The sequence below is a fragment of the Leuresthes tenuis genome, unplaced genomic scaffold (genome assembly GCF_036924035.1).
Source record: "Leuresthes tenuis unplaced genomic scaffold, fLeuTen1.0.hap1 SCAF_6, whole genome shotgun sequence".
NCBI lineage: Eukaryota > Metazoa > Chordata > Actinopteri > Atheriniformes > Atherinopsidae > Leuresthes > Leuresthes tenuis.
The window spans coordinates 37,662,840-37,679,065 of NW_027325360.1; the positions used below are offsets into that span (position 1 = coordinate 37,662,840).

At 38.4% G+C, this 16,226-nt stretch overlaps 1 protein-coding gene across 1 annotated transcript in view; it reads left to right on the forward strand.

Annotated features, from left to right (window-relative positions):
* Window positions 1-2,122, forward strand: part of cacna1ba (calcium channel, voltage-dependent, N type, alpha 1B subunit, a) — a 222,977-nt gene extending 220,855 nt beyond the window's left edge. The window contains 2 exon segments of the mRNA XM_072387079.1: window positions 1,572-2,091; window positions 2,094-2,122. Coding sequence (XP_072243180.1) covers window positions 1,572-2,091; window positions 2,094-2,122 — 549 coding nt within the window.
* Window positions 2,123-16,226: the final 14,104 nt, after the last annotated feature.

Here is a 16,226-nt window from a genome sequence, read left to right on the forward strand (position 1 = left end):
CTCCGTCGGATTCCGTATGCGACCAGAGCGACAAAGTTCCTCCTCTTCATTATCCTTATCCATTATCTGTTCGGAGTCTCTGTCGTCTGGAGGTAAGTTTGCTGATGCTTCCATGTTGTGAGCAGGTGCCACAATCCTTGACCATCACATCAAGTCCCTCTGCAGTTGTCTTTGCTCAGCGGCGTGATGGGACTGATGAGGTGAAGCTCTTATTGTAGCATACCCAGCTGATTGATGAATGTAAATACTTAAATAATAACCTGGCTTCAAAGAACATTAATAAACTTAATGAAAACACTATGTGCTTAGAAACAATAATCACATCAAAGGTAATTTACAGTAACTGTGTGTAATACAGTGAGAAAGATTACTCAGAAATGGAAAACTTTCAAGGCAGTTGCCAATCTTCCAAAGAAACACACACCTCACCAAAGTTACTGTAAGGTCAGACCTGCAAAGCTCAGAGAAAATAAAAAAAAAAAAACAAAGAGCTACTTGTCAGACTCCACAGGCCATGGTTAGCCTGTGGAATGTTAAAGGACATTAGAAAATTGGAGAAAACAAATATGAACAAATATGACCTGTTTGAAATGGTTGCTAGGGAAAAAGCCTATTTTATTTTATAAACAAATCTACAACAGAATGGCAAAAAAAAAATAATAAAGGTGCTGTAATGACCCAGTCTGACTTCAGTGCTTAACATGACCAAATTGCTGTGGAAATACCTTAGGAGAAGTCTTTATAAATGTCTACAAATATATTGATGAATGATGTAAAGAAGAGCGGGCCAAAATTACTCCACCAACAATATGAGAGACTGATCATGCCATGTAGAAAATAAATTTATTGCTGGTAAAAGTGATTCTACAAGCAATTTAATCATGGAGAGTACTTAGTTTTTCAGACATTGTTTCTGTGTTTTGGCTTAGTTTTTGTGAAACACAAAATGACACAGTGTAACATGCCATGTACTGTCGTCTATCTGAGGTTGCTAATTTAGCTAATTATACAAGCTGATGTTGACCAAGTTATATCTTATGAGCGTGCCGATATGTTGAACCTTACAAGTGAAAGAGGGTCTGATTAGTTTTTCACATGACTATTTATCAGAGGTGAGCTTTAGTCTATATACATTACATGCTTTGCCAGTCATTAAGATGATAGGCAGGGTAGTACATTCTTGGACAAGTGTTGAGCAGTTTGTTATATAGAATGAGGGAGCAGGCTCTGTTGAAGCATTAACAGGATTTCGGCATGCTCTAAATACTAATTTATCTTCTGTCTGTATAGCCTCTCATGGCTTTTCCCTTCTTTTCCCACTTCCTGTTGTCATGATTTCATCACTATTTCATCTCCCATTACCTTTCCATTTGTGTTTTTTCTTTTGTTCTGTCTTCTCTATGCTCCCTGTCAATATTTTTTTCATATTTTGTATCCATCACATATGACATTTTGATGTTTTTTCTTTGTTTTCCTCCCTAACTTTTCCCCCTTCCCCATTTCCTTTTCTTCTCTGACATATTTTTATCATCATTCTATTATTTCAAATTGCCTGTTCAATTTTCATCTAGGGCAGTGGTTGGGTTAAAGGGAGCCCAGTGGATCTGGGCTCCACTTCTAGCACACCAATCCATGGACGTCGTCAACTCCCACAGACCCCCCTCACCCCACGGCACGGGGTAACATACAAGACTGCAAACTCCTCTCCAGTGCACTTTGTATCTAGCCAGGCGTCTCTGAGTTCCAGCCAACTGAGCCGTGGCCTGTCAGAGCACAACACCCTCCATCACAGTGGTTCCTGCCACATCCCCTGCCTTGTCACTCGCATCAGCTCTGAGCCCTTTCTGGGCCAGGGCAATACCAAGGCTCTAAGTAGCTCCTATAGCAGCCTCCGGGACCAGCTAGATGTCTTCCAGGATGTAGCATCATTGTCCCCTAGCCGCCGTGCTGGACACTCATCTTGGACCACACTGCCTCACATGACGGGAGCCCTACTTCCAACTCTTGGTGTAGACCTTGGTGTGCCTAATGGGTATCACTTCAGTTTCGGGGATAACACCAGCCCAAGCTTTGGCTTCAGGGCACTGAGGTACAGGAGGTAGAGAAGGATGAATGGTGCTAGCATGGCTTTAAACCAACCTTTCTAATGCATTTTTGAGAAATTGTGATGAGTTTTTTTCATCTTCTTTGAAGTTTACATTGTCACTGTATGTTTAAAGCTGTTTTTTTAATCCTAACATTGAAAGTTAAGGTTGGGAGCAACCTTCACTCTGAAGAGGAAAAAGGAAAACTAAAAATGCTTTAATTGGATAATATTTGAAAGCGAACTAAAAAGATCCTCTTTATCAAAGAGCTCGAAAGAGCAGACGATTTGCCAATATGAGATATCTTACCAGGGATGTTCTTGATTTGCTTTGACTTCAGTGTTTGTTGACACCACCATATTGATCCACAAACAATTTACATTATAGACACAGTTTATTAACATCGTAATCCAGACTTTTTTTTTTAATGTAATACAGATCTTTTTAACTAGCAAACAAATGCTAATGTATTTTGCAGTTTCACTCCAGAGTGAGTAATTTGTTATCCGCATAATGGGTCTTGTGCCACACAAGCTACCTTTTTCCATCTATGTGGACCTGTGGTTCTGGTCTGTGCATCTAACTTTTTGGCATATATTAATTTATAAAATCTTAGAGCTGTATAATGGTAAATGGATTGTACTTATATAGAGCTTTTCTAATGTAGTTGATCACTCAAAGTGCTTTTTACACCACAAGCGAGATTCACACACTCATACAGCACGTCGAGACAATGTTACAGACCACACAGTGGTTTTTTTTCTATCACACATATTCACACACCAATGGATACAGTAGGCCACGTGAGGTTCGGTGTCTTGACGGAGCATACTTCAACATATATAGTCTGGAGAAGCCAGGATTCAAACCACTGACCTTTCGATTGTGAAATAACTGTTTTGATTCCTGAGCTACAGCCACCCCTATGTTATATATTTTCTCTACTATTTGGAAGCAAAGCAAAACAAAATTTTCCTTAAGCAAAGAGTTGCAAAATTCCACATTCAGCAAATGCAGCAATATGAGTGTCCATTAGGAATGGCGTTTTGGAAACAGACCACTTTCTTTTGGTATTTGGGTTTTAGCCGCCACTATATCCACCAGCTAATCTATTACTGTTTCTGCTCCAATAAAATGCTTTTAAAGGGGAACTCCGGTATTTTTAAACCTACACCTTATTTCTGGCATGAAATATGTTCATCTACTCACCGAGAACAGTTTGGCGAAAGTCGACATCCATCAGAAGCTATTTAGATTCCTCGAGATCCATATAACGGAGTGAACGGGGCTTAGACGATGCAGCCTCTAAATAAGGCATTATCTGTTTTAATTTCACCAATACTTTAAGAAGAATGAATGAATGAACGTGTACTATAGCTCTGTTAGCTCATAGCTGCTGTGTTGCTGTTATTGGCGGCTATCGGGGGGGCTTATTGAGGGCTTTCTACACACTTGTCTACTGGGATGATGTCATCGTCGAGCGCTGCTGCAGCACAGCTTATTTACTCCGTGCTCTGTGACAGTCGGCTAACTTCACACATAGTTTGCTACTGATAGTTCTGTGCAACATGACAGGATATTTATCGGATTTGAATGTGGACGACAACTTTGAGTATGATGGACGTTCTTACCAGAGTGAATGAGCTGTGCTGCAGTGGCAGGCGTCGATTTCATGCCAGAAATAAGGTATAGGTTTAAAAATACCAGAGTTCCCCTTTAAGACCAACTGCAAACACAGATTAGAATCAATTCTATGTGTTTGCCACCACCTTCACCAAATGTCTATTTCCTCCATGTAAATACATGAATATTTACTAGTACAGCTTTTCAGGGACACATTGTACATGTAGTGGAGCGCTTTGAGTGGTCAGTTAGACTAGAAAAGTGCTATACAAGTACAAGTCCATTTGCCATTTACCATTGTAAGAGTTTTTTTTTTAAAGCATTGAAAACTCATCTTAAACTATCTACAGAATTCAAAAGAATAATCCTCATGATGGTAGGTGAGAGAGAGAGCATATACTGTGTTACAGAAACATCTATAGTGGGTACTATGCTAACCAGAAAGTTCCAGCCCGTATCCCGTTATACCATTTTTTTTTTACACAAGAAGACAAGTTACCCCACAGTTCATCTGCTCTTGGATCAAAATAAGAGGGGGGGGAGTACTGCTACCAAGAGAGTGTTTATTTCTTTTGTACAGTGTAATTCAAACCTCTTATCAATTATGTTGAAGGACTCATGGTCACTGAGTGAAATACTAAACTTCAATGACTCTTGACCTGCAAACGCTTGAAACACATCTGCTTTATAAGACACCTGATCTCACCCCAAACATGTTGCAGTGCCAGCACTGAAGGCCTAGTTGTCGCTGGAAATATTTTAGCTTACGCAGGACATCTTCATCCAGGTACGTTGTTGGATAAGCTTTACCCACACTTTGCAATTTCAGACGAGCTATGCAGATGTCCATGTACTGTAAAAATGAGAGAAAGTCAGAGAAAGAAATCTTGAGCATCAGCTGCATGCTAAAACGGAATGCATTTCTAAGTTTGCAGAACTGTTCCTTACTCTGTTTCTACATTTATTTGTGAACATTTTGAGTTAGTATTACAAACAAATATGTGTACATCATAATGCAGTACAGTTTAATATAAGTGAGTTTGGTACCTCAGGCTATTCAACAGTGATCCCATCCTCTAGAGACAGATACTCTTTGTTTTACACTCGATTGGACATTAAAGCATTACTTCGAGCTATTTTTTCAATTCTATAAACTGAAGTATATCAGGTGAAATAATGTGGCATGCCACAAGGTGAAAATTGCTTTCTTGTCAACTAACTAAAGAAACTGTATTTGAAAACTCAACAGCAAGCTACAGCAGTAGCTTGCACTGTACACACAGCAATGGAAGAAGCAATTTTGTTACAGTAACATGAAAATGCATAGATAAAGCATTGTACTTGAGATGAGTCTCTCTTTCAGATGATAACTTCTTTGTGTTGTTATTAGAGCCAAAAGCACAACACACTGAATGCATTAAAAGTCATTTCATGCAAGGTTATTTACAGCGGAAGGACTGAAGTATGGTGGTGTCAGCAGAAAGTGGTGCACTGTTAGTCATGGGAACAAGACAGAAACCAGTTAGTAGTTCAGTGAAATGGTTGTTTGAATTGGTAGAAAACCTCAGACATTCTGACACTGTCCAAATAACTGTGTTGTTTTTTAGTTTACAACTTTACCATTCCATAGTGATGCCTAATGCTTTCTGACATTCCATCAGTGTCAGTTGAACAATCTGTCAGACAGACAGCGATTATTATTTTGTCAAAAATTGTTGCTGCTAGCTGTAAGAGAGAAGTAATGCATGTTAATGAAAATATAGATAGCTAACTGACTAATTTAGTATCAAATTTCCTTGGAAATGTTTTCTTTTCATTGTGTGTATTATTTGTATTACATAAAAAACAGAGGTGCACTTTTTTTTAAATTTGAACTGCTTACAGTTTGCCATTGTTTCAGGTATAACATTTCTTAAAGACTTCTTTGCAACGTTTTAAGACAAAAGTGCCTATCCTTTTAGATATACTGTAGGAAAAAAATACAACATCAACTATTTTCTAATGCATCCACTCCAGAGTAGATATCTGATTCATTCTGTATGTTGCCTTGTTGGAAAAAAATATTGTACAGAAAGCCTTACCTACAAGCAGTGTCTATACCTACAGTTCGCTTGAAAAATAGGAATGAAATAATTACATTAAAATCAATTATTTTTGTTGTTTTTGTAATCTATGAAATCAATATAATGAGCATTTAATTCTGCATAAAATCATTTACCATAATGTGAGTAAAAATAGTGTGCATGTTTAAATTATACATCTGACTGACTACCTGTACTTTTGGTAAGGATGTCAGAGTGTAGTCGTAACAATCTCCTGTTTTGTTCAAAATCAGGAGTGTGTGCTGATCAGCTAAATTCTGACTGGGACAGGGTTTGGAGAGGTAGGAGTGGCTAAAGAACATTTCAAAGGATGATTCTCTGCGATTGTGTGTGTGTATGAGAGAGAGAGTGAGAGGGAGAGAGAGCAAATTACCACTAAGCACTGGTTGTTGGATATATGTTGCATTCCATGTTTTGATTTGTTACCACAGCACTTTGTCCTCTTACAGAAAAATGGCAAAAAAATCTGTGTGGTAATGTTATGCCAAGACAGATAAAGTTTTGCAGAATTATTACAATGACCTGGTTCATTTATTTTGAACATCACACATTATTTTGTTTTTGTTTTTAAATTCAGAACTGTTAGCATGTATTGGTGTTTACAGTTAACATGAATTAGGATACAGAGAGACTAACTTCTCACCTGTATTAGCAGAACTCAAACAACAGTACAATAGCATTATTGGCTGTGTTCCAGTTCTCGGATTGTATGCTGCATGTTCATTTTAGGAGTTTTTAGCTGAAAGTGAGATGCATAGAATAACTATATGTGTTTGTACTAAGATTCTGCATAGCATGTGTTCAGTCAGAGTAACACAGTAACCACTCGTGTGCACCAGTTCTCTTTTGCAAGTTGAGCCTGGGAAGAATGTAGTCTGCCAACAGTAGCAGAACACTGTAGTTTTGTATGTCATTGAATCATATATTCACAAGTTAAATGTCAGTTTGTTTCATTCAAATTTCTGCTTTAGGTATATCTTTTTGTTCAAATGATCCAGAAAGGCACTATAACCTTGAACACATCTTTGAGTATTTCTGACATTTTCATTATAATTTGACCACCATTTGCTGTGCACAAATGCTAATGTATCTGTTACAGGCTAAAACTTGTCAATAAGCCTACAGTAATCTGTATGTTGGACCGTACTGGGACACAGCTCAAAATACCACAAACATATCTGAATGAAGCAGCAAGGCTTTTTGGTTGAGCTTGTTGAAACACATACTGGCAAACAGGGAAAACTGATTAATTTAGAACACATGTATCCTACTGTTAAAACAGGAGGTGAGGCATATTGCAGAAATCTTTTAGTGTGGGTTTGACTGTATCCATTTTGATACAGGACAACAACTCTACAGTAAAATATAGAGTTGTGCCCCACTGCCTCATCGATCTCTACTTCCAATCTAAAGAAGATAATTTTCTAGCCGTCAGATTTCCAGAAGTATATTTTAACATGTTCCTGACACGGGACCCTGGAGAACTGTCTGTTGAAGACTGGAACTGTACTCAGCTCTTAACCGGACACTGTATATAGGCTGATTTACATATACACAGTAATTTTCATATGCAACTTTCTTGATGGATGATCGTGTGAAATTTTAATCAATTTGCCGTCTTTTCCAACATGGCAATCTACAACACGAGAAAACCTGTGCTGCAGCAAAGAAATGTGTGGAAGAGTTTGAGAAGAACTGTCCCGTCAGCATCTGGTAGGAGAAATCCAGGTGCTAAGAAGTGAGGACTATGCAACAAGACAAACCCATTTCTTTATCTGTTCTGTAGCTTAAAAAGCTGGTCTTCTCTTATTTAGGCTTCAGCATGATTGTGACCAAATGTTTAGAAACATGCAAACAAAAAAGACTTGAAATGCATACATGCATAATATGTAAACAAAAAACAGAATATTTAGATGACAGCAACTTTTTACATATATTTGCATGAACAACATTTATCCACTTCAACTATCAATAGAAAATTTCATATCATAAAGTTGGAGGAAGTGTTCTGTTGAGTCACAATGACAAATTTCCATAAATCAAACAATGAACACTGACCAATTTTTTTAGATAGATACAGAAGTTGAACACTTTCATATCACTGTAGAAAAATTAATCTGAATACCTTTTAAAACTATGTGACCTCTGTGTTGCATCAAATAAAAATAACTGTGCCCAAGTTGGACTATCCAGCCAACATACCAATCTCTTTATTTCTACATATCTGTAAGGGAGTAGATATGGCTATCTTCTTTAGAAACAATAATGTTTGCATGGTCTAACCCTGTATGTGCATGTAAATACGTTTGGATACCATTTGATATTTTTGTTGATGATTTTTAGTATTTGATATTAACTGTGGAGTTTATTTAAAAGACTAATTTCATTTAAAAACAGTATTTAACATTGTAGGTAGTTCAACCCCATGCAGCAGAGCTAGAATATTACTTTCTTTGGGTCTAGAGATTCAGTGAAATGTTCTTTTTCCTGATTTTATGTTTCTTGGCCAGACTTTGAATTCTGCAATTGTTTCTACATTGAACATTTTGTATGAAGCAAAGTTCCTTGAAATAAAAAAAAAAAAGATTAAATGAAACTGTCTCCTATTACATCTTACAAACTGAGTAATGGTCACTCAACAGTCTTTTTAAATTAAATAAGTGTCTAATTTTCAGGACATCTCTTAAATAGACACTTAGTCAAGGTTCTTTTGTCAAACATTCACTGTCCGTGTATATTGTCATTTTAGCAGGCATATTAGCTGCAGTAGATTTCGCTTTATAAGATGCATACTAAAAACACTCATGACATAACAGCACTGGCATTATTAGGCACGTCTGCTGAGCTTGTGTTGGTGAAGTTTAATTATGGGTGCCAATGCCAAAGGCAGGGGCACACATATTACTCTTGTGCATACTTATCATTTTCCCATTTCTGTCACAAATTTTGGTCCGACCGGAATAAAAAGCACATCGCTGCGTGCACAACGATCTGGAATAGTGTACTATGACGCTTCTTTGGGAAAATTGGGAAAAACTGGGAACATTTCCAATAGAAAAATGCACTGAAAAGCCCTTAACGAGGCAGTTTTGGGCTCGTTGAGCCTTGAAATGAAAATGTATTTTTACTGTGACTTACAAATCCATTGTATTTTCATTGAGCCCAAAACTGCCTCCTCTTGGAGGCCTCATAGCACAGCCATACGACATCACAGAGACATCATTCAAAGTTTATATGTGACAGGAATGACTCGACTTTAACTGTGGTAAAGGGCGTGTTGATAGCTTATACAGCTTTGACACGACGGCAGTTTACGTTTTATGTAGCCAGAGGAGCTCATCTCATGCAGCTCACACTCTAACTCCCACTCTAAAATGATAAAAAAAAACTTCCTCAAACAAATGCCTCTCACGTCCAGAATATCTGCCTGAGCTAGACATATTATACATCACAACGTAGGTATTTTAGTCCTCTTTCAACCAAAGTCACTCTCATTGAGCTTGGCCTCACAGATCTCTCACAAATCACCTCCAAGCGCAGAGAGGGAACATTCCATCCCATTATAAACAGGCCAACTCATGAAATCAGTCTGAAAACTCATTTTAAAACTGCCATAAAAAAGGAGCCACACACAGGAGCAGAATAAAAATTTCACCTCTGGCTTCCCCCGTCCCTTCTGGTGCTCACGGTTCAAGAATTATTCGGATATGACTTTTACTTTTTAAACATCGACCGTTTGTTCCAGACTTGTGCTTCATTAGTATAGTTTTGTCACTTGGCTCCTGCCTTACGCACAGCTGTTGCCCATAGCAACTAATGATGAGGCCAGAGCCAACATGGCTGCCCTGATCTAATACAGTTTATGAGGCCAGAGCCAACATGGCTGCCCTGTTCCAATACAGTTTATAAGGCCAGAGCCAACATGGCTGGCCTATTGTAACATCTTTATGCCAGCCTGTGTTATGTGTGCTCTTAATACAAAATAACATGACAGCCTCAGTCTCTTAGACATCACATCACAAACTTCCATTATAAAGAAGCTACACTTCTCTCCTTTAAACTGATAGTGAGGGCTGTGTTCAAACTACCATAAAACCTGTATTGTACACAGGACCTGTCAGACCTTTCTACTATTAACAGCTTAAAATGTATTTTTACTGTGACTTTATAAATTCATTGATACAGCAGTTTCTTCTAAGAAAACCACTCAGCCTCCACACTAATAACAGGCTCAAACCTCTCTAATATCCACAATTTCTCTTAAACCTGGATAAATTTTAATTCAAAATAAAGCTATTTATGTCTTCTTACCATCTTTGTATTGGAACTTATGCTTTTCTCTCAAATCACCTCAGACTCAGAGCGCCATCACATATTTCCATTATAAACAGGCTCTGCTTTTCTCCTTTACACTGACAGTGCGGGCTGTATTCAAACTGCCATAAAACCTGTATTCTATACAGGACCTTGATAGAAATTACATAACTGTCTTCAACAGACCTTTCTGCTATTATCAGGACAATTTTGTTTTCACCTGTAACTTATAAATCCATTGAAACAGCTGTTTGTTCTCAGGGGGCACAACCTTCTCCTCCACTGTAGCTCTCTGGCTTAAACAGGCCTTCTCTGTGCTTTCTCTCACTCATGATGTCTAAAGCAGTTGATTTTGATCATGTAATGTGTGACTGGCAACTAGCAGGCCTCTTAGCACATCACCTGTCTCGACGGGCAGTAGCTTGGTACCCATCAAAATTTCTTCAGTCTTATGTTTACTCTCCTTTAAATTCTGTTTTGGACTTCATCAACCTCTGAGAAGAAATTCTCCTGTTTAGCTGCTATACACATAATTGTGATAATCTCTCTAAATAAACACAACTGAAGACTATCATTGAAATCCTAAAATTAATACTTGACATAAATATTAATCCAGACTTGATTATACATATGGATAATACTATTAAAGACTTGGAATTAGTTAGGGTGAGTGCTACGCTAGCATCTTTGCTGCCAGTGTTTTACAATGCATCTAACATAAGATATTTCATTAGTGCATTGCTATATATTGGACCACAGTGTAGGATAGTAGCATAAAATAATCATTTTACGTTTTCCACCATATATAAAAGTAGTAATATTTGTTTGTTTTTTCCATATATATCCACAAATTAACATAAATAAAAAGTAGAAAATTAAGCCCAGTTTTAGAATTACACACACAAAAAAGACAAATCTAATAATATCTTACAATATTACTCTGCAGCTTAAAGCCCATGTAGCAGTTAAGTTTCCTTGATAATCAAGTTTGCTCAACAATGGATATTTGCTTTTGAACTTTCTTTGAGAACAAGCTATACATAAAATACATTGACAACTGTGACAACAGGGATTGTGATCAAGTCAGCAAAACAATTACACTCAAGTTGTCAGCAAGTCAGTGTGAGTGGGGTCCTTTTTGTTGAGAAATTATGTTTTATTCTGATGAATTACAATTGTCTTCTGTTATTTATTAGCATTTACAGTAATCCAGTAGGGTTAATGTAAAATAAAATTATATATTGTTGTAAATCCACCAAAATAAGTTCACCATTGCTGTACATTGTGACAGATATATATAGTAAATGCAAAATAATTGTACAGTAAGTGCAGTTATTGATAATCTCAAGGAGAGCACAGGTTGGGAGCCGTCCGGTGGGGCGCTCTAGACCAAATAACGAAAGAAGATAACGAAGCGAGAAAAAAATTTAGTAGCTAGTAGAAGAAAAAGAAACAGAAGATGTTGCTTTCCAAAACTAAAAGAAAGGTGGATGATGAACACAGACAATTTCAAGAAAGACGGACATTGTAGTATTTATTTTTTTACTTCAATGGAAGCGATCTGCCTTGTATTCAAGGAGAAACTTGCAGTTCTGAAGGAATATAATCTGAAGGTCATTAAACACAGAGAACATTATGAGAACTACAAGGGAGATGACAGGAAAGATTGAGTAGAGCAGCTACAACAAGGACTTTTCCTTAAAGCCGGTTAATGACGCTGATGCTGCAGTCCAAGCAAGTTACGTGGTTAGGGAATTACTCGCCAAAGTGGGAAAGCCATTCACTGAAGGGAAGTTTCTGAAGAATTGCATGTTGCAAGTTGCTGATATTTTATGTCCTGAAAAGAAAAGCTTGAAGCTAACTCAAGTGTGGTATTTATTACAAACTTAAACCTTTAAGGAGACTACAACATTCTTTTATGTGGATGGTCAGTGTGTAAAGATCAGATGGGGGATTATTACCCCAAGAAAGAGAAATTTACAACAACCTTTGCCCTCTGGAAGGGACTTTGGGAAGTTTCTCAGCCCTCTTTCCACAGACCTGCGCCATAAACTTAGGTGGATGCATTAAGAACTTAGTGCCAACTAAGCAGAACAAACAAAGAATCCTTTTTTAGGAGAAAAAAAACAGACTATGACACTTCTGACCTTATCTGGACAAAGTAAACCAACGGTGGCAGCTACCCTGCCCTGACCAGCCTGACGAGAGACAGACGTGTCATGGTCTCATGGAACTGGATTACCTTTCTCAGATTCACTTTCAGTCGAACCTTGAAACTGTATTCAATGTGTTTTATATCTTTGTACAAGTTCTTTCAGGTTTTCAGTGAAAACACAAACTGCCTTTTAAGACCTTTTTCACGATCATGCTTGGAAGAATACCAAAGAAATCATTATTTTGGAAAATGACTAATCTGCCTATGGAGCCACATTGCCCCCTATTGGTCCGTAGTATTGAAGAGTTAAACACAAAAAGAAGTCAATAACTGGACATTTATATGAAGCAATACAACTGATGTTTCCTGCTGTTTCTTCTTGTATTTCATGTTTAACACAGGGAAATAACATTGTTTGGTTCGTTATTTATGTCATAACTTTACAGATATCCATCTGAATTTTGAAACTCATAATCCGTACCTATGTTATGTTATGTTGTTATTTGATGTCTTTATATCATAAGTCTATGTTATATCTTTAACCTTCGTATCTTAACAAGTTGTGGTGTTTTCAGAATCCTCGAGATGAATGTCTATGAAACGGAGGAATGGAGAAATCTAGTTTCTTTGTTTCTTCCAAAATCTCTTAACACTAGAATTAGATCGTTTTACAAAACACGCCCAGGCAGACGTCAAGCATACCATTGGCTGAAAGTGTAGCATAAGCCTACGTCATGCCCCTCCTCCGCAAGTCAAACTCCGGAACCCAAGAGCCAAAGTCAAAAATGATGGAATGAGAGCAAGGATGAGCAGAAGAAGAACAGAGAACAAGAGAGAGTAATTAAGTAATCAGAAAGATGACAAGAAAGGAAGATGAGAAGGAAGAAAAAGATCTGAACAAAGACAGACGCCTTTCTTTCTTCATTCGTCCATCTCATCTGTCTCCATGTCTGTGTCGCATGCTTTTCTTCTGCTGCGGCATGCGTCATCACATAGTTTTGCTCACCAAGAGAGCCAGCGTTAAGCTTGTCAAGCTTTTTGTTAATATTTTGTGATTTTAAGTTCACCTCATCAGAGTTGGTCAGCTACCAAACCAACTCCACCATCTGGACAATTTTGTCATTCTTTGCAATGAATTCCTCTATACCGGTTACATGCTGGCGACACTTATTTTTTTATCAAACGTCCCGTCATTCCGACACTTTTTTCCTCCTATGGTCGGAATGGCGGTATGTTTTTTTTTTTTAACATACCGCCATTCCGACAGTTCCTTTTAATAGCCTATTTTTTACCCAAAACATTTTGCACTAATGATATGCAGGCGCAAATACGCCCTAAAGTTTGGTGCACAAACTCTGCACATGCAGAGGCCACAGCCTCGCAAACAAACTTTAATAATCTATTATCAAAATCCCCTGAATTTCAAATATAAAAATACATATATGAATGTAACTCTGGCGAGACTGAAACTGATTAAGCAGAAATACAGTGTCAGTGACCTGTCACAGCAGCCAGCTGGAGCGGAGCTCTCCACAGAGCCCATGCGTCTTTTGCACGCTGTCATCATATGCAAAAGTAATAATTGCAATTACAGATCACGGCTACTGCACAGGACACAGTTGCGAGCACTCTGCCTTGCCTTGCCTTGCCAATAGGAGAAGAGAGAAATTACAGCATAGAATGTATAAAACACAACAAAATGCAGTAAAAACGTTTATTCATGTTATTCACGTGATTTATGAGAACTCGCTCCAATTATGGGAAGCGCGGATGGGCTTTGCGCATTTGGCACAAACACACAGCCGTTGCGCAAGGCTTTATACAGCCTGTTGATATCTTAAGGACCTAACTGGTCACACCTGGGAGTAGATGTCATGTAGAGATTGTTTTTACATGGCATTACAGCTGAACATATAGCTTTCATCCACAAACCAACGTGGGAGAGCCCGAAGACGCATGTGCCAGACGCACATAGGCATGCGTAAAACCAATTTTGACCACTTCATGCTGTTTATTTGCTTTCTTTTAGTTAACTTTCGTTTCTTTTGGATTCTTGTGCGTGTTATGGAGCCGTTTCGGTCCATGTTTGTAAGCCTTTTTTTCCTGGATTAAATTTTCGGAAGTTGAAACAAGTGGCATTGGAGTGTGTGATTGAAAGCCACCGCGGTCTGCTTCTCCTCCTCCAGTTGCCGAGACTTTGTGTTTTTAATAACGCTTATCTGTTATCTTATGTGTTAAACATATAAATTGCATGAACAGAAAGAAGGGACTCACCTGTTGAGTAACGCACATTTCCTTATACGGAAAGCCTTGTCGGAATGGTGGGACATTTAAATGTCGGAATAGCGGGATGTCGGAATGGTGGGATGTCGGATTGGTGGGATGTCGGATTGGTGGGACGTTTGCATGTTGGAATGGTGGGATGTCGGAATGGTGGGATGTCGGGATTGGGGGATTTCGGAATGGGTGTTGCCACCCCTCTATACCACCCAGTTTCGTCTCCTTGCACGGAGAAGCTCCTGTGTAGAAGCAGTGACCTGCCTCAAACGACTTGAAAGTCCACAAAGTCACCCACGACTAATGAAGGCAATGAGGCACGGAACCAAGAGAGACCCACTTGGACCTACTGGCGATCACCTGTTGTTCGGAGCTGACTTAACAGGACGAAGTGTGTAAACCAAGTAAGATCTGCCCCGTTTTTACATTCCAGACAGAATGCGGTGGGTGTCGAGAGAATTCACTGTTAAAATTATAAATCAATCCAACTGTTAGCCATTAACTTCAAATAGTAACAAACCTAGACTATTTGAATAATTCCGGTATCCCTCCATTCACCCCCCTTGGTTCTTTTATGTTTATGTATTTATCAGACGCTTTTATCCAAAGCGACTTACAAATGAAGATTTAACAAGCTATATAAAGCTAACAATAAACTACATAGAATGAACCCACTAGTCCGACTCTGTCAGAGGTGACAGAGTAGAGATAGGGTGCAGGCATAGAAGGAAGTGCAGAAAGATAAAGTGCAGAGATAGAGGGGGTAGGGAAGTACAAGGTAAGTGCTAGGATAGGAGATGCTCTCTGAAGAGCTGGGTTTTCAAGAGCTTCTTGAAGATAGACAGGGACGCCCCTGTTCTGGTAGCGCTCGGTAGGTCATTCCACCATCGTGGGACGACACATGAACAGAGTTTGGATTGTCTTAGGCGTGGTGTAGGCACTGCTAGACGACAATCCTGGGACGAACGGAGGGACCGAGTTGTTACATAAGCCTTTGCAAGAGCATTCAAGTAGATGGGAGCCGTTCCATTAAGCGTTCCATTAAGCTTTTCAATTCACGCAATGTTTCATATATAATCCTTCATATTCAAAGCATTTCTACTGTTGTCTTAAGGTTCATGTCTTTGATCATATCATTTTAATAAATGGTCCATATATATATAATTAACCGGTTGTGTTGTATGTTTTCTTTACAATTTGTCAGTCCAACCAAACGTGAATTGCATGAGTAGTGCACGAAACTTAATATTAATTTTAACATACCAGAATCGTAAGATTCTGTCTTTTCCTTCGATTGAAGGTGGTATATATAATAATATATAATATATAAGGCTTATTTAGATAGTGAGAACTTTCTTGTAAATCCTTACAAATCCTATCACATCACACTACATTGTTCAACAACGTTGCTCTGTCTGCAAACACTATGGCAGAGCGGACTATTATTATCAAATAACATCTATGAACAGTAACGGGATAAAGGCCGAAGTTTCACTGCATGCTCTGTGGCGATCGATGGAAGTACTGATGTACTGTTCTCTCTATATGTTGTACTTCTAAAGCATTAATATAGATAAACAGCCAGCCAAACTCCTTTTCATGAGCCAGGAAAGTGAGCGTGCTTGCTCCTTTATTCACTACTCAGACGACAACATTGAATTGGAGTGAAAC